The following is a 26,562-nucleotide window of genomic DNA, read 5'->3' on the forward strand; positions in this document are numbered from 1 at the left end:
CTCTCTCTCTCTCCCTCTCTCTCTCTTTCTCCTTCTCTTTCTCCCTCTCTTTCTCCCTCTCTTTCTCCCTCTCTCTATCTCTCACTCTCTCTATCTGTCACTCCCTTTTTTGTCTCCCTGTCACACTCTAATAAGTATGTACTGTATTTATTTTTCTTGTTACTGTTGTGCACCTCACAACCATCTCTATTCTTCCAATCAGAGCATCCAAAACAAAGAAAAAAGAAAAAGAATGAATTAAGATACGTATTAAGAAACCTGTTCGTGTTTGCAAATAAAGTTAGCAACGAATATAGCCTAGCTATAACTACTACTATTCCGACAGAACAATCGACAGTATATTACAGAATGTGTGTTTGTAATTCTTTTCTGCCATTTTATTCTAACAAGTTTTCTGAATTCTATGACATCGCCCGTGAAAGATATTGAGCTTGTCTTCCTGATGAAAATACATGTGAACTCAATCCACGTTTCACTCATTTTATGCACGCATGCTTGAACGTGATTAGGCCGGCGCCTGTGGTGTGAGTGTAGCAGTGGTTAATTAAGCAAGCGCTTCACTGTCGCACACAGGAGACCCGAGTTCCAATCCAATTCAGAGTGGGGAGACTTTTTATCGAGTATCTCGGTCTTCCTGGTGGGATGTTATGTCCCTCTCAGCCCCGGTTGGTCCTGACAGGCAGGGCCTGAGGCTCGCCTCCTAAACGATCTAACTTGTGTCGATAGGGACGAGAAAACATCTGCATTTAGAAAAAGAACTTGGATACACTTGTTCTTGTTGATGAGGTTTCTGTTACGTCAAACTTTGTTAGGCCGATTTTCTCTCTGTGGAATCTTTGCCTTTTCAGACGTTTGACTCGTGACCAAATGCCTGTTTGCTTTTTGACAAAGAAACCTCAATGTGACTTCACAATAAGTCAGTATGTTCTACTAAGTACTACTCCTTGCTTTTCTTTTCTAAAAGTGATATATGGCTACTTTGTAGCTTTCTTCTTGATAGAAAAGTTTAGAGCTAGTCTCCTGCATACAACTGAAAAAAAACTTTCATCACGTGTTGCACTAAGACTAAGCTTGTGAGTACGAGTATTGTTTACATGTATTTGTAATGTTATCTTATCATGTAGGCCCCAAATTTATCTCTCGCGGCTTTTGCTCCTTTTTCTCGACCTCGTTCTTCTATTTAAGTCTCACCCTCAATCGATAATTTTCCTATTCAACTTTGTCTCCCCCCCCCCCTCTCTCTCTCTCTCTCTCTCTCTCTCTCTCTCTCTCTCTGTCTCCCTCCCCCCCCTTCCTTTCCTCTCCATCTCTCTCCCGTTTTATCTTGCCCTTCTCCACACGGAATCCCTCTTTTAATTACCTTCACTCTCTTCCTGTCCATCTCTGTCTACTCGCTCGTCTGTCTGCTTCTCTCTCTTGTATCTCTGTCTTACTCTTCCCAACTACGCGTTTTCCCGCCTATTTCTGTTTAGTTCATAATCTGTATTGCACGTAAACGCCATTCGTTGTTTTCAATTTTTGTGAAAATTAATCTCTTCGCTTCACCTTTTTGTTTGGTCTGGACTACACTTTCCTTTCTCTTGCATCCCTCCCCCCAACCCACCCACAATCTTCCCTCATCTTTTCTTTTGTATATTTGTGAAAAGAGAGTACTTGCATGTCTGTTATAATGTCTGTCTGTTTGAAAGGGACTGGCACATAAATAAATAGATAGCTCTTGCCAAATAACATTCCTGAGTTGAACCCAAAATGAACCCACTTGACAGCTGCACTTTTCGACTACGGTGCGAGCAACATTGTATTACTAAATGTGAGTGATTTTAAAGCGTCGCCACAAAACTACGTCATTCGTTTTCAGAACAAAAAAAAAGCAACAAAAAACAACAGCAATCCCCCCTTCCCCCCCCCCCCCCCCCCCCGGAAAAAAAGGGGGGTAGGGTTTATTGTATGCTTTGGTGAAAGTTCGAGTTTGCACAAAAGACGTATCCTGCCCTGTATAGGTAAAGCTAGAATAGAACTGCAACGTCAACGTCCAACGTGCAACGTCAACGTCCAACGTGCAACGTCAACGTTCAACGACATGGGTGTCCTTAGTACCCAAATATCTTCGTATTTCGGACTCGTAAAAAAAAAAAAAGATAAACAAAGCGAGAGTATAATTTTTTTTACTGCTTTTGTTTGCTTTCTAATTCTGATGCATGTGCAATATTTTAATTTTTTGTTCGTTTTTTTTTGTTGGGGGGTATTTTGTTTTGCCTTTGTCTTCCTTCCCCACAACAGAAACCCCTTCTAATTACTATCAGATTTATGGCAACTGGTTGTATTTCTAAAATTTCTCACTGGCCTACCCGTGCCCATCTCTGGGCTAATTATTCTGGAGAAACAAACGCTTTTTCTTCCCTTGTAATGACAGCAGCACCGCTAATGAGTGCGTTTGCACAGGTAAAGACGCATCGGTACAACGCATTTTATTGCAATGTTGTCAAAATATTACAGAGGCATTCGCATAGCATTGCATCTCTATCTCCCCACCTCCTTTTCACACCACTCTGCAGAACTCATGAAGAGCTGACATACACCATACACCTCTGTTTCATCGGCACATGCAATCATAGATTGACAGATCTATAGGGATATGTTGATAAAGAGATAAGTCAGGTGAATCAATAATAGACAGATAGTACAGACAGACGGATACTTCCGGCTGACTGGATTTCTTGTGGAGATAGGTCATTCTGTTTCTAAAAAAAAAAAATGAAAAAAAAGAAAAAACGTCTTCCTGTTTCTATTCATCATTCTGATATATAGGCAGAGAGATGGGACGGGAAAGGTGGCAGATTCCTTTCTAGTAATGTAAGGTAAATCTATTACCATCCAAAAGAGGTGAGCATTTCCAACAGAAACGCAAGAATTGAAAATAAGTGTAGTTTTAAACCCAACTCTATTGTATCATCATAATTAGGAAGACTTTAGATTCTATAATAACTGTTCATTTCAACTTCAAAGTTCTCAAAAATCATCCAGTATTTTTTTCCCTTTCTGCCTTGAGTATGAACCTAAAAACGTTTTCCACTTCACTAGTAACATTAACTTAAATATGCACGAGACTAAACATGTTCAAATCTCAGACTCTGAGCTTATACAATGTATTTTTATGGATGTGACTTGTCAAAGCACTCATTAGGACAAATAATAGGATTAAGAATCAAGAGCAATCTGACGTTCAGTAACAAAATCAAAGAAGTACCAGTGCCCCGGAGAGAGAGACAGAGAGAGAGAGAGAGAGAGAGAGAGAGAGAGAGAGAGAGAGAGAGAGACAGGAGAGAGGGAGGGAGGGAGGGAGAGAGTGAGAGAGACTGACAGAGAAAGGAGTGGGGGAGTAGTGGATGATAAAAGTAATACAAAAGTTAAAAGCTATTAAGCTGTGAGACTTCAACAGTGACAAATTAATAAAAGTGCAGCTCATTCATTCATAAAGTCGTTTTGGGTAAACACGTTTAAGGGTGCATTAGCTTTATTTGGGAACACACAACAAACAACCACACATTATGCCGGGACAGCAACGGTATGAAAGACTCCAGGTGTAAAACTCTTGAAGAATCAGATTATTTTTCCCACTGTGCTCATATATCATAATCTTGCAAGTTCGAGTCATTGCAGGAACAGTGAACAGTTGTAGCATTTGTCTAACAGTGAGAAAAAAAATACTCCTGGCTCAAAATGAAAATTCATCACTTAAAAATGTTTACAGTACAATAGAGAACCCCTTCAACACCTTATTGAACACAGCAAGGCTACTCCAGAGCCTCTGATAGGTCCAAGCCAAGAGGATGGAAAGCAAAATATTGTCCTACCACTGTACAACATAATTGTATATTTTATATATTATCTGTAATATTCATATATAAAGTCAGCTGTCATCAGTGCCTTCATATCCTGTCATTAGTGAAATGCTCATGGTAAAAGTTATTTATTAAGGTAAAATTGTCAATCTTAGTTCAAGCTAAAAAACTAAAGAATGAAATGACATTCTATAGATGCTCTATATCCATTGGAAATAGACAAGTATTCATAATAATATCTTTGGCTTGAAGAATTCTCAGTTTAAAAAAGTGATAACCAAATCGGATGAATGGAAGTACAACCTGGATACATCAGCAAAACCATCTTTAGACTAGCTAGAATATTTGAAAGCACTATTTTCAATGACATTAATGTTAAAAAAACAATCATGTGGAATAATAGTTCATCTAGATATCAAAGAAAAATAAACTAAAAAAGAAAATTTGTGAGGCATTGTGGTGAAATCAGACACTTTTCAAAATAATGAAACCGGGGTAAGGAGCATATTCCCACCGATATATGGCAATTTTTATCAAATTTCCATTTTTTGGCTCAACACCTTTTAAAACCATTCGAAATCACATTTCTAGGCAGACTTAACAGAAAAATGTTGATTAAAAACCCCAAAAATGTAAATTTTGTAGTTTCCAAGGACTCTTAAGCTTTGGAAATCATAAACATTTGGCGGCCATTAAAAAAAAAATTTGACCCCTGAAACCAGGTGACCCCACCTCCTTCAAATGCAAATATCTCAACTTTTATTCAAGATAAATGAGTACTTTTTTCATCGAAAGCAAGATAAATAAACAGGCTTTCAGATGATACCAATAACACAATATGCCCAGAAACTTGACAGGTTCCTGATTCCACTGTGTTGTGACACATTTAACTGCCTCTAACTCTAATCATAAGTAGGTCCAACGATCAAAGAAAGAAAAACAACGTTGTATAGGTAAAAACCACTTATTGATACACAGAGACAGGAATATATGCAACAAACATATCCATAAATAGCAGCAAAGAAGAATTAAAAGCATAGCTGTTGGCAGAAACAATAGGAATAAGCAAGAACTAAAAATCCATGAAAATAAACAAAAATTTGATACAGGAAGATAAGCATTAATCATCCTTGATGAAAAGCTGTGAAGGATAACAACATAATAAAAAGATTCCAGGAAATAAAATCTACTTCTAGTCGAAAGCCAAGTGTAAATCATCGCACATTAATTGGCATAATGAAAATAATAAGATATCAACACATAGCTCAAGAACTAGAATAAGCTGCAATGTTTATTATAAAAAATGGCACACATTTCTTCATATATAAATACAGTGGAAACCTGATATAACAGGGATGGTGGGAGTAGAGAAAATATCCTGTTATATCCGATCCCTGTTAAATCAGAAATGCAAGGAAAGTAAGCATTTGTGGACTAATCCTGCTTTACTTATTCATGAGTAGTTGCCCTTGCCACAAGTACCCACGAACTGGGGTTTTGGCACCAACTTTCTCCTTGCCTCCTTAAACCACATCGGAAGAGCTTGGTCCACAGCATCTGCATCGGGTAGTCTCATCTTCTTCGATCCAGAGCAAACTTTGCATTGGAGTTTGCTGCCACTATCTTCTCTCTATCCCTGATAATGATGTGAATCGACCCTTTTGGAATGTTGAACTGACTACAAATCTCTGCCAGTGGAGCTTGCTTTTTGTCAACTGCCTGGATTATTTCGTATTTTTTGTCAATTGGAAAGGCATTTTCTCTTCCGCTTGACATCGTTGGTGACACATTACGCGTGCGTGTTGCTAGGTTTCGGGCTAGATCGAGGTCTGCAGCACACCGCAGCACTCTCTCGCTTCACAAGCTGCGTGTGCTTGCAGTAGCATGGCTTGCGTGGGCTTGCTCCATCACTGCGTAACTCTCTCTCTCTCTCTTACTTTTTACTCATTGTTAACGAGCCTTTGTCCTTGCTATACCCGGTTGGGCTCCGATTAGGCCCTGTTATTGCCGATAACTTTTAATAGAGACAAAGAGTAGGAAAAAACGGGGATTTTTAAAATCCCTGTTATTACCGGATCCCTGTTATTACCGGGCCTGTTATATATGGTTTCCACTGTATTCTGCAAAAGGGATTATACTTAAAACTCTCAGCTGATTTGTATTTCTTCTTCTTCCTCGTTCTCGATGACAGCAGCTAGACAGTCAGTCCGATGTTGCGCACAAACTGTGCAGTTCGCTTCAACTCTGACAGACTGCCATAGAGCTTTCTCTCACAGGGAGCCGCATTCTGCCACGTCTGTGTACGAAGGGTGGCGTAGCGCGGGCAGTGCTGAAAGATATGGTTGGCATCCTCTTGGTCATGTCCACATTCACAGATCGCTGACCCTCCCACTTTTAATTTAGTGTGCATATAGTGTTTGAGTCTGTTGAGACCACAACAGAGTGTAAAGATTGTGACCTGGTCTGCTGTATTTAGCAAGTAGTAGGGGTCATGTCTGTTATGTTTAGGGCGTGACATTTTCCATCTGTTTCTTAAGGCATATTTTATTAGTGTTTTTGACTCTGAGAGATCCATGCCAGCTGATTTGAATAAAAATGATACAAGAACACAAAAGTCAGTCATGTTCATACACTCCCCTGTCCTCCAAACAAATGTACTGTAAAAGCATGTCATGAAATTTGACTCAGCTGATCAAGGTAAAAATCCCTCCACTGGACAAGCATGAAATAAGCCCAAGCTTACTTTTCTTTTCTTAAACACACACAGTGAACAGATACTTAAATCTTTTACCAAGTAAACATAACACTCTTTACAGCTCTCTAAACAGCTAAAAAAACCCAACCAAACAAGTATTAATCTCAAATCCAAAATCTCTCAACAACAAACATTTTCAAAATGTTCATACACAGCAAAGATGTCTGTTCTCCTGCTATAGACAAATTACAGTACTAAAACATTTTATTTTAGTCTGACACCATTAAAAATCTCTTGCATAATAAGAAATTACTTGGGTATCAGTAAAGCTAGTGACGTACAAAATCAGTCCAGGTACAAAACTGACATTTCACAAGCAAAAAAGATTTAAAACAATTGTACAGAAAACAAGCCAAAAACACACTTGTACAGAATAATTCATGAAAATGAAAGAGCTATTAGGAATGTTATTATGAGAAACTCATAAAGTTTCAGGGCTATAATTATAATTGACTAAGAGAAAATTACAGGAAAAAAATTAAAGGAGAATAAAAAACCAAACCAAAACTAGAAAAGCTAAAAAAGATGGCATCTACAAGTCATATCTGCAGAAAATAATACTGTGATCCTCCAATCTCCAACTTGTGAAAACTTCATCTTATTTCTTTTTAAAAAGTTATATCCGCTTCAAGATGTCATCTATATTCCACAAACTATCTCAATATGCTGGCAGAAACAGGCAGAAAACAGCAAATACTGGAATCATACCTCAGTTTTACCTACGATAATGAATACTTTTGTAGACAGCAGTAAAAAGACAATACACATTTCATTTCAAGACCAAACAAAGTTTAAGTACCATTATGTAAATACAGCTACATTATTACATATTTTTTATTCTTAAACAAATCATAGCATTGCCTTTGAATCATGTGCAAAGTTTACCTGGGCCATTACACTACCACAGAAGGAATTCCTTAAACAACCCGATGCTTCCCTGGAGGGAAAAGGACACAAATAGAAAAAAGTTATATGTATAAAAAATAAGAACGCAAAAAAAAAATCATCCTTGAACTGATAAGACAAATGCTGATTAACAAAAACCTGTCAAAGACAAAGTTTAAAAAGAGACAAGAAAAAACCCATTTCAGTCCATTTCTTTGATCCATTAACTTGGCCTTTGGTTTAGTAGGACTGTCTCCTACAGCCAAGACATGTCAAGACGTTCAAGCAGGTCCTCATTCAGATTGTTCACGACAAGTTTCTGAGGGTAAAAGTAAAGCAGTCATCATGGTCAATAATGGAGGTGAAGGCAACGAAGATTCAATTTTTGTGTTAATGGGGGAGGGGAGAGAGAGGAAAATTAATTTAATGTCCTCATTCCATTTCTTGAGAAAATGGAACTTTTCTGTGGTTCAGTTCAGACACATGGCATTCCTGTATAAACAGTAGACTTCCCGCCACCCTTTTAAGGAGCCATACCCACATCTTAAGATCCTTTTGACTTGTGCATTTTTAAATTTAGGGTCACTATGTATAATTTTTTGAGTAAGGTAAGGCATAGGTAAAACATCCATGTTTTCAGGTCTGTGAGGATTTGACGTCCATCCCCAAGTTGGCTAAGCAAATGGTGAGAAGCCACGAGATCTCCTGAGAAGCAATGAAAACTCTTCAAACAAACAAGATCCAGTTACCCTAATTTGGGGACCAGAACCAGGTCACCCCCATAACACTCCAGCGTTATGGCTGTCAACTGAACTTACAGCGAGCCATATACAACTAGCATTTCTGTATTAGCGCAGTAAAAGTAAAAGACAATTAAATCCTAAGAAAGAAAGTAATCTTCAAGAAGTACATTCAAGTAGAGATGGCAGATCATCCCCCAGTAATTCATGCACACAATCATAGTCTGACTGTGAGGTTCATCACATTAAAACATTTTCGATCATTATTTTACCTGCACCTCTCATCCACTTTCTTCTCTCACACATAGACCCACGCTATAGCACACCAACAGGTGAGGAAGTAACAAACATTCTACATAAGCTTTTCAAAGAGTATTAGAACATAGTATGTGTAGTAGCTGGACAAAATGAGTCACTTGCCACACTCAGCTGTTTCAAGATAGAAAAGAGCAAAACCTTAATTTTTCTCCAAAACTGTGTATAATTTCCCTAATTCTAAATAATTATAACTTTGAAACCTAAGCAGCTAGACTAATGATAAAGCTTTCACCTACTTGTGGCATAGGGCTTTGATAAAATCCTTAATTGTATACCAAGAGTATTATATTGTCAAACTGAGACAAGAGACTCCTTTTATATATTTGCTTCACATATTCATATTCAAGTAATACACAAGCACATAGCATTATGTCCAGCCTATTCATCATAAAAGTACAAACACAAAACACAATAAGTAAGAAAGTGACATAATATCCTACTTTTGTGTCAGGAAAGTAAGAGAACTGACTCTCCTTCCCATTGACGGTCACGTTGGAGGGAGAAGACTGTAGCCCCAGAACAGTGACCTGGCCTAGACGAATGCCACCTTGTGGCCTGTACCCTGACTCAAGGATCTGGCTTTGTACTCCATTCTGTGAAAAAGACATCATGAGAAATTTCAAGCATCGTCATTTATAGCAAAACAAATGCTGCATGAGACATATTATTATTATTTGCACAATGGCATTTTATCTAGTTATGAGTTGCCCACAACCTAGAGCTAAAGACTTAGAACATCATGTAACGTTTAACTTAAACTACAGTTGCGACTGATTGACGACTATCTTGCTGTCATTACATTTTTTAAAATAATAAACGCTCAACAGCAAGCTCTATGCATTTTATTGACTTTATAAGATTCAACTTTACCTTTAGAATAGAACAACTAAGACCTTGCCTATCAAAGACAACACAGACTAAGCGAGATACAATGTCCCAGACGACAGATTGAATTACTAGAAAAAAGTCTTCCCACATGAGAATCAAACTCCTGTCTTCAATAAGCGATGAAGAAGCTTCTGCCCGCTATACATTATACGCTAGTTTATGTAAAAAAAAACAACCCAGAAATTAACTAAACAAATAATCAAAAGTAACAAATTTTTAAAAAAGGAAAAATGTACATACGTCAGAGGCCAAGAAGGAAATGTGGGAGTACTTCTTTGCTGATATGCTATCTGGAAAACAAAGGACATAGAAAAGAAATCACGTAATGGGCTACATTACAACAGCAAAGAGACTAATAATAATGCAAGAGCCTCTTTAGTGTATGTCGTAACAGGAAAATATGTAAGAGTAAATATTAGAGCCCTGAATATACATATATATATATGTGCGGGTGTACAAATTTCAGCTCTACGTGTGAATGTGTGAGTGTGAACATTTGAACCATGCGTCGTCTACTTCTCAGTCTGAAGGTCTGCATATATGTCTGTAAGCCAGAAAAAAAAGTGATTTCCTGCATTGATATCAATGGAAAGTGCCAGGGACCTACAATATGGGAAATGGATACGAAACAAACATTTAGGATTTTTCATTCTATAGTGATGACCCACGTAACTAATTTGGTTTGTCTACATTAAAAAATGCCAAGAACTTAAAAAGCAAGACAGCTAGGATCCACTGTAAATAAAAATCGGTGAAAACATGTTTAATTTCCTCTGAAGATAATACTAATTGTGTCTCTGATTTAACAGACATTATACTTCCTTTTCAGCACGTATAGGTTTATTTGAGAGAGGTTTACAGAACAGCTAAAAATTACCTATGGATAGTAAAGTTCGGAATACATAACAAAAAAAACTTGCCTTGACTTTCACCGTCATCCCAGTAAAGCTGCCCAAAGGCAGTCTTGGAGGAGTTTTGAGCAACCAGCAGCTGGAACTTCTCTTTGCGACTGTCAGGAAAAGAGAATAAGATGCATCCAACTAAAGACTTTTAAACAACTATTACATCAAAATTTGGTTCATTGTAATTTCAGAAAATGTATAGGTTTATAGGTCTATCTTTAATAATTCTACTTCTAACATTTGCTAGGGCCCAAAAATAGTCTTGAAAACACCTCCACACTACAAGTGGTTACTATCAATATCTCAAGGGCTAAACTTCCCTTTCAACTTTGCAAGTATATTAAAAGCATGTAGAGACCTCTGATTTACCATCCAAAGTCATCAATACCAAAGTCCAACGTGACACTAACTCAGCTAACAATACCTAAAGGTAAATCCAATTTTGACTCACTACAAATCAGAAGTTCTAAACTTCTTCTACTTACGATAAATCTGAGCGTTCTGTTGCTGGTAACAGAGGCAGGATGGAGCCCCCACGAACATGCACGTTGATATGATCCAGAGGAGCATCCAGATCCACCCACTGACTGACTGTTTCAAGAGGTGCTCCAGTGTAGAAATCGAACCAGGTATCTTTTGGGATGTATGCCTTCACAGTTCTTGCATTCTGCACAGAGAAAAGTCAACCTTACCTGAGGACTTAGAGTGCCTCACAAAACTGGATCAGGAGTTTCATGTACAAACACACAATTACATTTATAATAATGATACTAAATACAATAATAATAATTATTATTATTATTATTATAATAAAAACAACCATTTCTACAGCCCATATCTTTTCTCAAAAGTGAGCTCTATGCATTTTATTATGTATCATAATCCCAAGTGATCCTGTATCATTCCAAAACAATTCTAGCTTTATGGGAAGCATTAAGAGTAAAAATAAAAAACCCACTATACACTGCAATATACACCTACCAGACTGCTTTTGAAAAGCATCATGAAATGTTTGGCGTAGTCTTACCAGTGAGGTAGATTTTAAGTTACTTTTGAGTAATTTAGCCTCATTTGTACAGAGGTATAATTTTATCGCTGTTGAAAAAGGGAAAAAAAAGTAGGTCTGTTTTACCCCTACAGTGTGAGCAACAAAACAAGGTAGTCGTCATATCAACAGCAACATTTTATTTTCATAAGTGTCTGTATCCAATTTCCCTTTTGGCTCAGACACCTTTAAGTATATGAACAACTTTTTAATGGTGCATGTTCGCTGTAGGTTTCTGTGTTAACAAATTAAAAAATCTTTTTCTGCATATCAATCCATTTCTACAGACCTACTTATGCACTGCCAAATAGAATCTTAACTGAATTACTGACAGTACAATTTTTAGTAGTGCAACAGTGCAGCCCCATAAGGACCATTCAAGAAACAAATATTGCTTGCAAAAACATGCCAAAAATAAAAACTGTAATAACTGTATTGCACTAAACGTTCTTATCTAGTTACATATGTTCACTGCTCTTGAGTACTATGCTAGAAACAGTTTGTAGATATTAACACATGACAAGATTCCTTACTCTGCCATACCAGCTCCACACTAATCTTTGAAAATGTCAGTAAAATAAATTGTAAAAGATTTTGACTTGGCAACAATTGACTCAAGTCAATAACTTCATAAACACTTTAAACCAACATATCTAAACATTAGAGAATCAATAGAAAAGAAATACAGTCAATTCTTCAATGCCCTAACAAAATCAAAGCACAGCTGACAACAGATCATCCCACAATTAGACTTTGTAACACAAGGATTTTTTTACATACATCAGCACCATTGAGTTTTAAAGACGTATGTTGTTTGTTCCATGCTTTAAAATACTGGGCACGAATAATTATTGGTACAATGTAAGTCAAGCTTTTTAATCTTTCCTTCTCATAACCCAAATAAATTCTACACAATCGTCCAATTACCCCTAAGTTTTTGGACAAAAAAAAGATGATTTAAGACTACACGGGACAGCACAATAGAATGGTACTATAAATCAAGAAATTTAAAAACTCCAAACCTGTTGAAGAACTGGTGAAATGAGAAGATCCTGTCCCCACATGAACTGTGCATCAATCTGCTCTGTGCCAGGATAGCTGGAACATAAAGACAAAAGAAAGTATTTTACAGGGTTGGCTAAAGTTAGACATTGAGGAGGCAAAGACTCAAAAGCAGTAAAATGTAATTACTCAAAATACGTTATACGATACCTTTCATTAGGAACAAACACAAATAATTCTTCCACTGGTGAGCATTAGCTTCTATATGTAAGCACTGTGGCTTCATCTTTGTGATAAAATAAGCTTCCAAATAAATACTGAACTTACACGTAGAACAGGGGCCGAATGATGGGTTTGCCCAGCATGTGAGCCTCAAAGAAGTAGTTGTAGAGGACGGCCAGGAGGCGGTAACGTAGCTGCAAGGCAAGTCGGATGTAATCCTTGTAGGGTGAGGGGAAGACAGCAGGGTCTTGGTCCTAAAGGAAAATAAAGAGACAAGCACTCATTACTTTTCAGCATTCAAAAACTTAAAGCTTGACATATTATGGGATCATTTAGACTGAACAAGACACGAATATGTCATTTCAAAAGAGGAGCAAGCATTCAGTCCTTGGGTAACAGTAGGGAAAAACAAAATAGAAGTGAAAGTATACCGTGCTCACACATGAAGAAAATTACTATGTAACAATAATGTACAAAAATGTAAGCTGATTTACTTCATGAATCACAAGAGCAGCTGAAGACAGCAGAGACAGTAAAATTAATCAACATCTTCAAAGTCTGTGTAGCATGCAGTATTCTGTATTTTACTGAAAATTTGTATGTGAGCCTAAAGAAAGGTACCAAAAGTCGGATATTAACCATTTTGAGTTAAGGTTTGTACCTAATAGGACATTCAATGCTGAACACAGTGGTTTGTGAATTTTTGAGATATCTCAAGTAGTTTTTGAGATTTTGCGAGGTAGGGTATAAAGAACTAATTTTGAAAAAATTAGCTTTTAAGTATAGAACACATACAAACTTTAAAAAAACCCAAGGATTCAAATGTTTCTAATGTATCTATTCACAGAAAATTCATTTCCAATTTGCCATTTAGTTGACATCTATAACATGAATAGAATTCAATGGTACAACATAGCGGGGAAGAGAAAAACGTGCTTCAAGAATAGATTTAACTCCTTTTAAAAGCAGTTTTCATTAACTATTTAAAATATACCCTACCCTCAAAATAAAACATTTAGAAGTCAAATCAATAAAAAAAAAAACTCTTTTAACACATTGCTAAAAAATGGTGGACTTATCATATTTTCATAGAAACACATTTTGGTCAAAAAAGTGATTTTTTGTCATTATCAGCCTGTAGCTCAAAATGGTCTGTGGCGACTTTTGGTACCTTTCTTTAGGCACACACACATTTACAGCCACATACAGTCAGACACTAAAGACATTAAGCACTTTATACAACCCCCCCCCCCCCCCCAGAAATAGGCTGATTTATAAATAGCACAATTACAAAACTAAACAGAAAGTAAGGAGGGACGGACACAGGAAAAAAGCAGTAATGTTGTTTTTCTAAAAGGAATCAACACATGCTGTTTCACTCCTCATTTGGTTACGACATTGATAAATGTCAAATTAGCCATTTTATTAGCCCTTCTCTTAGGTTTGATGCCACAATCTGTAACTACCTAATAAAAAAAATTTTAAAAACCAAGTGGCTTCATTCTCATCACTGAAGCCTTTTGCACATGACGTAAGCCATGTGTCTTAAACATTGGATACAGCAAAACCTATGTTTGAGATTTAGTTTTAGTAAGAGTTTCACGGCACTTGCAACACAAAAAAGTCATATAAGTGCCGAAGAATAGATGTGTTACAAGAGAGTAACATACACAAAAAAGGAGGAGGAGAGATAAGGACGATAGATATTTGATCAGAAAGAAGGAGCAAGCCCCACCAGATAACCCGCCAACCACCCAATAGGTTTGAGATTACCCATCGTAACAAATTGTGCCATCATTGTGCTAATATTCACAAGTGCCTGAACCACATCAAGAAAGAATGGCAATTGTAGGATATGACACACCAAAGAGAGTGCATGAAGAACACATATTTATATAAAAAGGCAGTAAAAACATTTGTGTCCATGTGGATCGCTCACTTATATATAAATTAGGAAGAGACAAAAGCTGAACCTGAAAAAATAGAAAGCAAAAGATGCAGGGGTGGAACAAGTATAAAAAACTAAGAGAACTTAAGCATATGGGCCATGAGGAAGGACCAGTAGAAGTATAATAAAAGATTTATGAGATCATTCAACCAGCTTAATGGGTGGCGAACTATGGTCACTGATGATCGTTTCAAGTATGGCACTTGATGATGATAACAATGAATAACACGAAAAACAAAACTGCTCAACGTACAGGAGAGTTTAAGTCATTGTGGTTCCTCATGAAGGTGTAGAAAGCTCCCAGCTGGTGCCAGCGCACACACAACTCTCCATCTGTGGCCCCTATAAAGCCGCAGATATCCGCGCCAATTTGAGGGATACCAAACAGGTTGAAGTTCAATATTCCTGAAATAGGGAAAGAGAGAAAAACAAAATTTATACACATCCCAAAAACAATTCTTAGAGCAACATTGTACAAACAAAATAGCACAAGAAGTAAATGAGAACACTTTTCAATAACACCACAAATGTTTTATTCAAACCACGTATTTTCACCACTGTTCCTTATAATTCAGGTGTTTTACTGATTTTTATTGTTTTGTTTTTTAAGGCGAGGGGGGAGGTTGTCTTTTCTTGTTGTTATTTTAACTATTTTTTATTATCAGTAGAATATCCCAGAAAAAACCTAAATCTGCCCTCACCTGGGATGGAAAAAGCCATTTCATCAAACCCAGAATGATTGTCACCCAGCCAGTGACCAGTGAACTTCCCAGATCCAGCGTACGAGGAGCGGGTGATGAGCGGGGCACGCTTCCCTTCAAACAGGGTGTTTAAGACTCTGAAAGGGAAGACCAGTTGAGTCAAATTTGAGACTGAGTAAAGAGAAGCACTTCCACACAATAATTATCACTTAGAGGAAAGAGTAAGACAGACAGACAGACAGACAGACAGACAGACAGACAGAAACAACAAAGGGGAAAAAAAAGACATAAACACCCCCAGTTGAGTAGAATATTACGGCAAGTCAGAAATATGACAATAAAGTATTTCAATAAAAAAGGATTAGGATCATGATATCTCTTAAAATAAGCAGAAGGAGCACACTCCCAGAGCAACCACTATCAAACTACAACAGTGTAGTCAAAACACCTCCCTCCCTCCCTCCCTCTCTCTCTCTCTCTGGCAGTTGACACAACACAAAGAAAAAAGTAATTTCAAAGAAGTGGCACTTATCACTTCATATTATGAATCCCAATAGCACAACAGACAGAGCAGAAATATTACCAAAAAGAAGACAAAACTATTGCCAAGAAACAGATTCAAAATGCTGTACAAAAGTTTGGAGACCGTTAACTTACCGCCGAGAGACATTGGCTTGAGACCAGCCATACATATTGTGTACGTTGTAATGCTCCGAGACAGACTGCTTGGCAGATGGGCAGATGGTTTTGGAGATGAGAGATTTGTCCATTACGCCTGAGCAAGAACAGAAGTTGAAAAACACAGAACAAAAATAAGATATCAATCAATTGTGTGCACTTGCGCCCAATAGCACATGCACTTGAGCAAAAGAGCATATAAGCAGACAACACTAAATAATAATAATAAATAGCATTTGTATAGAGCAAATTGTCACCTAAAAGAAAGCTCTAGGCATTTTACAATCTACATTATTACCACAGCAGACCTGATATCTTTATAAAACAAACCCAACTTCTTAGGAAGCATACAGTGAAAGCTGCTATTTTACAGACGTTAAAACACTAACAAACTGACAGAGTCTTTCACTGTCTATGGCTGGGTACCTATTAACACTTGATTGAAGTGAGGAAAACATGCCTTTCCCAATCACACAACATCGGGCCTGAGCCTAGAACCTTTGAACAAACAACTTCATGATTATGAGTCTAGTAGCGAAACCACTAGACTACTGACACCCATCTATATGTACATCAGTTGTTGTAAGTGAGACGTACTTGCACATATATGTTTGAACATACATGAGAACACTGATCACATCAGGTAGATCACTCACTTGGAGGCAAAAAGGGAGGGTGATCAAACAGGTTCCCTGGACATCCTTGTGTTGAACCTTCAATAAAGCTGGAGGGTTCATTCATGTCCTGCGCAAAGAGAAGCAAAGCAATAATAAGCAACCAGTCATAATCTCTACATCTCAGATAAAGTTTCCAATTGGTTATCTACATCGCTAGCACAAAGATTACAAGGAAAACATGGCAGGAAATAATACATTACTGAAAGGAGATCGATTAAGAAAGTGAGCAGGAATTTACGGTTGGTCAGTATAATAAAATCTACATTCTGTAAGAAAGCAGATAATGACATTAGTGTCCCCAGAAAGAGGAAGAAGCAGTTCACACAACAGCATCCACCAATCTTAAAAAAGAATTTTAAAAAAGGACAACTAGTAGAAATAAATGAAGGAAACAAAAATAGCATCTAACAGCACATTATATGAAACTTTTCTTTCCTGACAAAGTTTAACCTTCAACCTATCCCACAAATAAAAAACTAAAAAACAATACCATTACAAACTTACAATCCACAAGCCATCAAAAGGGATTTTGCTGTGAAAACCTGTTGCCTGCTTCAGCCAGTATGTGTACGCGTTGGGGTGAAAGAAATCAGGGAATGCTGTCAATCCTGGCCATACCTGCAATATCAAAATATTGTAATGAACCCAAAGAAATTAAGCTCAAATGTAAAGTAGTAAAACAATATTCATGGAATGAGTATGAAACAACATTGCAAAGTTCAAGTCAATTAAAGATCAACATTTTTTTACTTGAAGAAAAAAAAAATCTTTTCGTAGCCTGGATGCTTGTCAGAGAAACGAATCCCTTAATTTTGGAATAACTAAGTCCAAGTTGAGTTGGGGGGTTAAATTCAAATGAAAAACTCCAATGAAACGTACTCTCCCAATGAGTATCTCTCCACTGCTGTTTTTCACAAACACATCCAGCTCCTTTCCATCATCAAATGGAGGGTATGTTCCAGCCGGTTGTGAGCTAGATATGGCAGGATCCTGAAAAAGAGAAACAAAAGATGTCACAAGGTGTAGGTGCAATGAGGGGAACAAGGTGTAGATGAGTGTAGGTGTTTGTGACAGCTTTATAAAACACCACATTCTCACCATACTGATGACAGCAAAGATGCTTCAAAAGATTAGGAAAAACCTTCAAAGAAAAGTCACAGAATTTGCGTTACTACACAATGATTCCAAGGATAATTAAAAGAATTATGAGCTGTTAGCAGTGGCCAAAAGATTTTGAGAAAGATAGGTAGACTTGAATAACCCTCCTAACAAATTTACTAAAGGACCAACACAGACTGAATCACAGACTTCTTGTATATCAATAAAATACTTTTCTACTTAGAAAAGACACACAACCCTTACAAGAGGACATCTACAGGTGTCATTCATTCATACAGATAGTTTAACAGTCTTTAAAAAACCCAGTACCAACAGTAAACTCTCACCGCCATGATAATATATCTCTGGTTATTGTCATGCAAGTCTTTGACAATGGCCGGGAGAGTGTTGTAGTGCACAGGGTCATAGGTCCAGTCCAGGTGGTTAGCCATGTAGTCAATGTCATTCCACTGGACATCCTGAAAAAATATGGTCAAGATTGATGCTTCAAATATTCGAGAGAAAAATGATGAAACAAGTTTCATAATATGTATTTATTCTCAAATATATTCTAGTCAAGATGCAGAGCTTGTAAGCTGCAAAATATTCCAGAGAAAAGAAATTAATTCAGATTTCACAAGTGTACATTTATAATTCGTGCTGCATGCTCATAGTAGTGCAAACTGCTCATAGATAATATAATGAACTAACTCTCTTTTTTAAGTATGCATTTTCACAGCATTTGCAATACAATTAGGTCTTTTTATTAAGACCCTGCAATAATGACTCATTTGTTGGTCCAGACACTGCTGTATCAAATGACTACATGTACAGAATGTGTATGTGAAAGTGTTGCCATTCTTTTAGTCATCCTTCCTTAAAATTTTTAGGAGACTTGGCAATACAGTCAAAACTGTCTAAGACAGCAATCCATTGACAGGGAGAAAAGTGATTGCCTTGGAAAGGTGGATGTCTTACACAGGGTCATTATAATATAATAAAACACAAAGGGGGAAAGTAGCTGTTTATGCAGGTATTGTCTTATACAGGTGGCTATTAGAGCAGATAGAACAGTTTCTTAAAAAATAAAAAACAACTTACAAAAAGATTAGCGTTTTAGTTTACAGCACTTGCAACAGAAATAGGTAACATATTATATGCCAAAGATCAGACGGATAACTAGAGAGTAACATGCAAAGAAAGAAGGAGAAGAGATAAAGATGATTGAATTTTGACAGGAAAGAAAGATCAAATCACATCAGAGTGCCCGTATTTCATCCACTTGGAATGTACGAACTTCAATCAGTAAAAAGAGACACCTCCCCCCCTTAGTATACACATAGTTATACTTTGCAGCTTGAACAATTTGGAATCTAATAACCAACCCTTTGAATCACACCCATCCCTTTTCTTGCAAACACAAAGTCCCCCTGGCCTTAAAACTGATCCACCCCTGACCCCAGATCTAACTGTACCCCAAACCCGTGTTCTGGTCTCTCCTCAGAATCAGGATCAAAATCAGTAAAACTGAAACACTAGTTAAGCTACCCAGTTTGATTACCATGACTTTTTACATAAGCTAAAACAAAAATACTAAACAAGTATCTGTAAAGAGGGAAATATAATAAAGCAAAGCACTGAGAAGAATTAAAACAAAGAAAATATAATTCATCGCCCTTGTGATAAAACCGGTTAACCCACAAAAGATGATTTTTTTTTTAATTTGACGAATCGAAAGCAGATTATCCATTTTGTAAAGTTCCGTCAAAGATAGGTCTGCATTTTTACTACAAATGCTGTTAACACTTCATAGCTGAACAAGTCACCAGCCACATGATGAAACCAAAGTTTATGGTTTCTCCAGTAAAACTCCAACCACTGAGATTAGCAAGTCTTATCATAAGGACAATGAATGGACAAGATAGTTTCCTGTCCTATACACTTACAAAGAAAGAAGCTAGGATACTCAAGCAAAAGGTCAGCTCTTTTTTAAAATTTGAGTAAAGAGAAGAATGGTCATTTTGAGCAGGGAAAAAAGCGAGACAGGCAGGCATGAAAACCTAAAGAAAAAAAAATGACATTCTGGTGGTGCACTCAAAACTTTCTCAAAAGGGGAAAAAGTAAAGAAAAAGAAAAATGCGACAAGAGTCATACATAAGGCATATGAGCATCCCGGTTTCTCTTGATCACTTGTGCCAAAGCTTTAGAGCCGTTGTAACCATAGCGACACAGATGGAAGCCCATTGACCAGAAAGGAGGGAGGTATGGTCTGCCAATGACATCTGAGTACTGAGAGACCACTGACTCCGGCTCTGGGCCCAACACCAGGAAGAAGTCCAAGACTCCGCCCAGCATACGGTAAGTGACCGCCCCAGGCCCATCAGGCCCGCCAAAAGGTTGCAGTGCTACTTCTGATAATGGAATAAGAAACAGAAAAGCCCAAACATGTTCAATGTCTTTAATGACCGTTCTTTTTTAGTGTTGGATCTGTTACTTCCACTTCCAGGAATCCTTTTTTAAACATTTTTTTATTTCTTTTGGTAAGTGTTTTATAGCGCTCGCAACTGCATAAGGTCATATGAGAGGGCAGAACACATTGATTTTTTCACCCTTAACCAAGAAGGCTACATGTTAGATCTCAACAACCTTAGAATCAGGGGTGTGGCTGAAAGACAGTAGTAAAAAGGAGCCAAGGGGTAGCAGTAGAAAGACAGCAGAAACAGTCATGAGCCCAGAGGAGAGAGGGGGGAGGGGGTAGAAAATGGAGAAGGAAGCAGACAACAGAACATGATTAGGGAACAAGAAAGGTGAAAGGAGAAAACTTTTTAGTGAAGAAAATTTTCCGTCACTGTCAGGTATCGAACCCAAGACCTATTGAATAAGAGGCGGACACTGTACTTCTAGACCATGAGAGCTCCACATATTGATTGACCGATTCTAATTTCCCCACAGTTCTGCAGTAGACAAACAGACCCCTCAGGGTCTCAAATACTCTCATTCTCATATTTCTTTCAGCCTTAGCAGAACGGCTGCCATCAAATTGGCAATTGGTATACAGGCACAGTAACCATTTCCCAAGAAAAGAAATCACCGCCATGGTTCACCAGACCTATGAACACTATAATAACGAAACTTTACCTCACATTATTCAACCACAACTTCCCAAAATATTCCTGTTTTAAAACGGCCAATCACAGACAGTGGACTAACATTTGTCCTACCTTATTCCTTCCAAGAGCTGACACCAAAGACACAAAACACAAATCTTAACATTCAATTCATAGCACTTAGGCAAAGTACGGAAGTCAGTCATTCCTGACCAAAAATAACGTTCCAGGATGCTTTTTTACACTTATGTACAAACTCTCTCACATCACACTGATGAGGAATATGTCTTGAAAACAGAAGAAAAACTATTAAAGTTAGAGATTTTTTATTCCATTATGATTTCATATACCCTCCCTTCCCCCATATCGGACAAGTCATCAAACACATCACACAAGCAGATAGAAAGGGCCACAGAAAGCACAACACACTCATTGTCAAGGCAGCGTGATACAGACCAGTCATTCACTTACATAAGGCATCTTAGCATCTCGATTTCTCTGAATAACTTGCTGCAAAGTCTTAGAGGCATTGTAGCCCCACCTACACAGGTGGAAACCCAGAGACCAGAACGGTGGAAGATAGGGCTGACCAACCACCCCTGTGTACTGAGACACAACACTGACAGGGTCAGGGCCCATCAGTACGAAAAAGTCAAGGACACCACCGATCATGCGGTATGTCACCGCTCCCTGGCCAGCAGAACCAAATGGCTGAAAAGCCACTTCTGAAATTTCAGAAATAATAACATGACATGCCTGCCGCTGCTGAAAATGAAACAGTCCACTAAGAATGGCCAAAAATGCCATAGGCCCAAATGTATAAAAAGCTGATCTTTTAATTGTTTTTTAGTTTCTTCATCAATTAAATAGATCAATTTCTCACTTTTTTTCATATATATAATCCAAATTGATCACATTGAAAAGTTTCAACAAACATTTTTACACCACTCATTATGCTGATCAATAAATGAAATAAGGAAAATATATTTTTTTTAAAAACCATTTCAATTACATTACCTGACCCTACCCTGCACACATTCATTTGCAAAACTAGAAAAATCAGTACAGATACATACACAGAATAAGAAGAGAACAAAAAGCAAAAACAATAAAGGCAGACACAATCTGATTAATAACTCATAGAAATTTAAATATAAAAGTCAGTGACCTAAGTATTTTGTTTACTGTCAAAACTTCAATCAAAAATGTTTTCCCCTTCATCTAAATGATGAGAGTAGACAAAAAAGAAGGCCCAAGGCCACTAGTTCTTTTACATTAGTGCATGCTGACTCCTGATTTTTATTGAGCCGTCACAGATTGTGAACTTAGCAATGGTTTTCTGAACAAAAAAAGAGTGAACCTATATACTCCACTAGTTGAACAGTTAAAGCATAACACTATCAGTATAAATAAACAACACTGCTTGGATAATATTTTTTTCTTCACTTAAACATATCAGTACTTATCTGTACACTGAGGTACATATCTACTCATATTTTTAGAGCCAGGTCTCTCCATGACAAATGCCTGAAAAGAAACTTTGTTGTTTGTGTCTAATAAGGCATATAACTTGAACCAAAAAAAAAAGATAACATTCCTTTAACACATTACACCCTAAGGGCCTGGACGGGAAGTCCATTGTTAGATCCTAAGCAAGGGGAAAGAACCCACCTCCCGTGAATACAAGCCTTTAAAAAACACATTTTAAAAATACTAAACAAATTCAAAAAATCCTGACAAAATAAAAGTTAAAAAGAATAATGATTGAAGTTTCAGAAAAATATAACTTTATGTATGCACAAACTGTTGGAAATGTTTTAACTTCAGTTCAATCGGGGTGTCCGACCAGTCACTCTCACTCTCAGCCTCCCGGTCGGGCCCTAGATCTAAATTCTAGATTTTCTATGTCTGATCAATCTGAATCGCCACAAACTCTTGCTACAATGTTTTCATCAAAATCTGAGTCATCTGATTTGTCATATGTTTGTTTTTGCTTCGCTTTTCAACAAGTCAAGACACCTACGAAGTGTCGGTAACGCGATCGCAGTTCTATCGGCTCTAATACTAAAACTACAGGCCCGAAAAATTTTGTTTCAATATCAAACGAAAGAAGCAACTTTTTTGCAATAACTATGCAAATCAAAATCTTGGCCCCAGAGCCTCGTCAAGGCGAGACTTCGTTTCTAAACACGCTGGGTCGGCATGGGCGGTTCCGGGCGAGTCAAGGTGGAGCGCATAAGGGAATTCTCGGGCGGTCCCGGGCGAGTTAGGGTGTAATGTGTTAAAAAATTTTGAGGCTTTATCAACCCACCCAAATAGAGTAAAGGATGAATAAAGAAAGAAGTCGGCCACTTACCGCCTCCGTTGCTGTTAAGCAGAAAGACTCCATGGGCATCAGCCACTCCGGGCCCAGCCGTCGGCTCCATATTCAAATAAAAAGGATGAGTGCCATAGCCATTTGCATCAGTCTGGAAAGGACAACCAAACAGGTAGGTAGATAGCTACAGCAAAGCACCAGACAGTAAAATCTTGTCACCACATTCGTTATTCTAATGTGATATCAATATTTAATTCCCAGTCACTTTGCGTTAACAGAGGTAAAAAAGCCCTGGAAAAGCCATTTGCAAACTGCAGAGTAAACCAATTGTAATTGTTCTACATCCCCATCCACACAATTCAGATCTCTCAGAACCGACCAACCCAGAGTTGGTACAGCATCCCAGCAGATGGAGGAATTTGACAAAATAAATTCTTCACTCTTGAATCAAACTCAAATCTGCTTGCCATCACAACAGATGCCAATATAAGGACTACTTGAATTAGGAGCGTTTCTCCATTTTCAATTCACTTTGCAAAGGGGGAGAATGTAATTGGTGTTCAAGACTTCATCACACTGAATGATTACCTTCCTGCTAATGATATATTAGTCCTATCCAACAAACACATTATAATATAACTATTTGAAGACAACATGGGCTTTTAAAATTAAGTGTGTGGAAACTTTTGCTGATTTCGTTTCCAAAGGACGTAGAAGAGCAACAACTCAATGCTTTCAGCTTTTGATAAGTATGTTCATATTTGCTTTAGAACTTTCAAACAGCATCTTCTGAAATAAAACTAAGCTTATTCCCAGCTGTATCAAACTCTCCAACTTCTATTGAAACATACATAAGGAGAGGCGTCACGGTTCCAGAAAGCTAGTCGTCTCCAAGTTGACAGGTCCTGAAGAAAATTACTTCGATGTTCTCCAAATCCATACACATACTTGGAGGAAAATTTAGTCCCAATCTGCAGGAACTGATCACTGAAAATCAATGGAGCTGTCGATCTTGTGTCAAATCTGGGAAAGTTATAGGACACCTCATTAAATTGTAATACATCCACACATTATACATACAAAAGCAGCTATTTTGGGGGCTGGTTATAGCAGTTATTATTTGAACTCAGAAACCTGTTCTATTTCAAGTATGCCCTAAGACACACCAACTAAGGGCATTTTCAACAGGGCAGGCCCATTGAAGCTAGAAGTTTCGTTACCTCAGAACAGGCTTGTGGTAGATTATTATTAAACTATAATATAGTTATTATGGTGAAATGAAAATGTCTGGAATCCCGAAATCAAACATTTTTGCATGTGCAAACACTGACATCAGGAAGTAATTTTAAGCACACTTTCCAACAACTTGCAAAACAATTTAAATTCAAGGGAGCAATAATTCAGATTTGGTAATTTTAGAGGGAAGCCTAAAACTAAAAACTTCATATATTTTTTCTGTTTCATAAACAACAACAATACTGCAATCTGTTTGTTCATATGAGAGAGAGAGAGAGAGAGAGAGAGAGAGAGAGAGAGAGAGAGAGAGAGAGGGGGGAGAGAGAGAAAGAGAGAGAGAAAGAGAAAAAAAAGAGGAAGAACTTGTCTTCATGTAAGAGTGAAGTTGTTAGTGAAAAGTTAGCACCCAGTATTTTCAAAAAGTGAATCACTCACACTGGAGTTCCCGTGGAAGTGCGAGTAACTAGGATGTTGAAAGGTTGCTGAAAAACTTTCACATCATACAGCCTGGCCCCAGAGGTAGATCCACTTGGAACATCTAGGGGAACTTCATAGCGTTGCACAGTCGGATCGTACAACTGTTACAGAACATAAAAGCCACAACAGGAATACTTCTAAAAATATTGTTAATATGCAACTTCGCCACGACTATCCAAAGATCATTTTTAGTAGAGCCTAAAAAAATGGTCTACTCTGTAATAATAACAGTTATTATAATAATATTGATAATACTTAATAATCATCATCATCATAATTATCATAATCACAATAAGCACTTCAACACTGGTTAACGATGAAAAGGGCTAAGCAACAAAGGTTGTTAAATCATATGAAAATTGATGTACTAATTCCAAATACGATACTATCTAAGAGGATATCTAAGCATAATAGAAAAAATAAATACTAAGATCATTTGTGGTTTCTGCTGCGATTTATTCTAATTCTTTTCATTCAAGAATGGAAACAGTGAAAAGGAGGGAGAGAGTTGGAAAATATTTCTAAGCTCAACTCAACCCAAGTGGACTTCCATCTCAAATTTCCACATCTGAAAAATTATAGTAGTACAATCACCAATAGCATTACAGAAAACAATAGTTTTGAGTATGGTTCAATTTTTACTGTCAAAAGAGTTGAAAAATTTTGTTTACAGCGACAATCTTAAATAAATACAAAAGAACATGAAGGAAACATCATAACAGCTGTACCCAACAAGATCACTACCAAACCTGTTTCAAACTAACAGATGTATAGAGATAAATAGCATCCTATCAAAACCGCCTGCAGATGCAGGACAAATTACTTACCTGAATGCGAAGCCTCTCTGCAGACTGGTACTCCACTTGCAGCTTCAGAGTCATGGAGTCTTTAGAGAAGAAGGAGGTTGTGTTACTTTGCAGGGTGGCATCAATACCTGAAGGCGACTCCTTAATTTCAACCACCCTATAGCCACTGTAGTTGGAGGCGAAGAAACAGTAAGGGGCTGTATCAGGCTTGGAGGACGGCTGCCAACAGCAGCCACGCTGACGACATTTTTCCTCAGTGGCTCCATCTTTCTCTGGCCAACAGTCAAAACGATTGTTCTCCTCAACACTGCACTGTGGAGATCTTGGATTTGTCTTTCCATTTTCTATGAAAGTAGTGAGGTACGGATACAGAACTTTGTACACAGGAATACTGACAGCTGCTAGAGCACACAGGACTAGAAGCACAGTGGTACATCTTTCTGTCCTGCGAGTGACACGCTCACATCGAGACGCTTTTGGTTGATGGTCAATATTCAGCTCACACTGATTGGTCACCTTTTTGTACTTTATGTGAGGAAAGTCTTTTGGACTATGAGATATGTATCCCGACATGATGAAGACCACTCACTCACTTTGATAGGATACCCAATGCAGTCTGGTCGTAGGGAGTGATGTCAGGAAGATTCTATTGTTTGGAGAAACAAGAGAATAAATTAAAACAGTAGTGTCAACAGTTATATTATCAATGAACATCAACATGTGAACACATTTATGAGGCTGAAGTTCTGTTATCACCTGTTATCCAAGTTCATGTGCTTGTATCTTAAATCACGAAAAATATCTTACAAGCACACTGCAAGGTCACAGACTGTACTAGCTGTTACCAGAAGTCCACTCCACACTTTCATCACATGATCATCGCACACACACCAATTAAGAAAAAACAATCAACCAGTA

General features: G+C 37.6%; 1 protein-coding gene across 1 annotated transcript in view; it reads right to left on the minus strand.

The window, feature by feature from the left end:
* Positions 1-6,704: 6,704 nt before the first annotated feature.
* Positions 6,705-26,562, minus strand: part of LOC101846415 (sucrase-isomaltase, intestinal) — a 55,682-nt gene continuing 35,824 nt past the window's right edge. The window contains exons 17-38 of the mRNA XM_035968700.1: positions 25,666-26,228; positions 24,797-24,939; positions 23,977-24,148; positions 23,165-23,276; positions 21,280-21,533; positions 20,923-20,939; positions 20,600-20,655; positions 19,856-20,112; positions 18,049-18,180; positions 17,483-17,593; positions 17,108-17,221; positions 16,583-16,670; positions 15,906-16,023; positions 15,249-15,385; positions 14,801-14,952; positions 12,705-12,853; positions 12,398-12,473; positions 10,816-10,997; positions 10,349-10,437; positions 9,669-9,718; positions 8,981-9,133; positions 6,705-7,801 (exon numbers count right to left, since the gene is read on the minus strand). Of these exons, the coding sequence (XP_035824593.1) occupies positions 7,739-7,801; positions 8,981-9,133; positions 9,669-9,718; positions 10,349-10,437; positions 10,816-10,997; positions 12,398-12,473; positions 12,705-12,853; positions 14,801-14,952; positions 15,249-15,385; positions 15,906-16,023; positions 16,583-16,670; positions 17,108-17,221; positions 17,483-17,593; positions 18,049-18,180; positions 19,856-20,112; positions 20,600-20,655; positions 20,923-20,939; positions 21,280-21,533; positions 23,165-23,276; positions 23,977-24,148; positions 24,797-24,939; positions 25,666-26,228 (3,188 nt within the window). The 3' untranslated portion in view covers positions 6,705-7,738. The remainder of the gene's footprint in view (positions 7,802-8,980; positions 9,134-9,668; positions 9,719-10,348; positions 10,438-10,815; positions 10,998-12,397; positions 12,474-12,704; positions 12,854-14,800; positions 14,953-15,248; positions 15,386-15,905; positions 16,024-16,582; positions 16,671-17,107; positions 17,222-17,482; positions 17,594-18,048; positions 18,181-19,855; positions 20,113-20,599; positions 20,656-20,922; positions 20,940-21,279; positions 21,534-23,164; positions 23,277-23,976; positions 24,149-24,796; positions 24,940-25,665; positions 26,229-26,562) is intronic.

This window comes from Aplysia californica, unplaced genomic scaffold (genome assembly GCF_000002075.1).
Source record: "Aplysia californica isolate F4 #8 unplaced genomic scaffold, AplCal3.0 scaffold00076, whole genome shotgun sequence".
Classification (NCBI taxonomy): Eukaryota; Metazoa; Mollusca; class Gastropoda; order Aplysiida; family Aplysiidae; genus Aplysia; species Aplysia californica.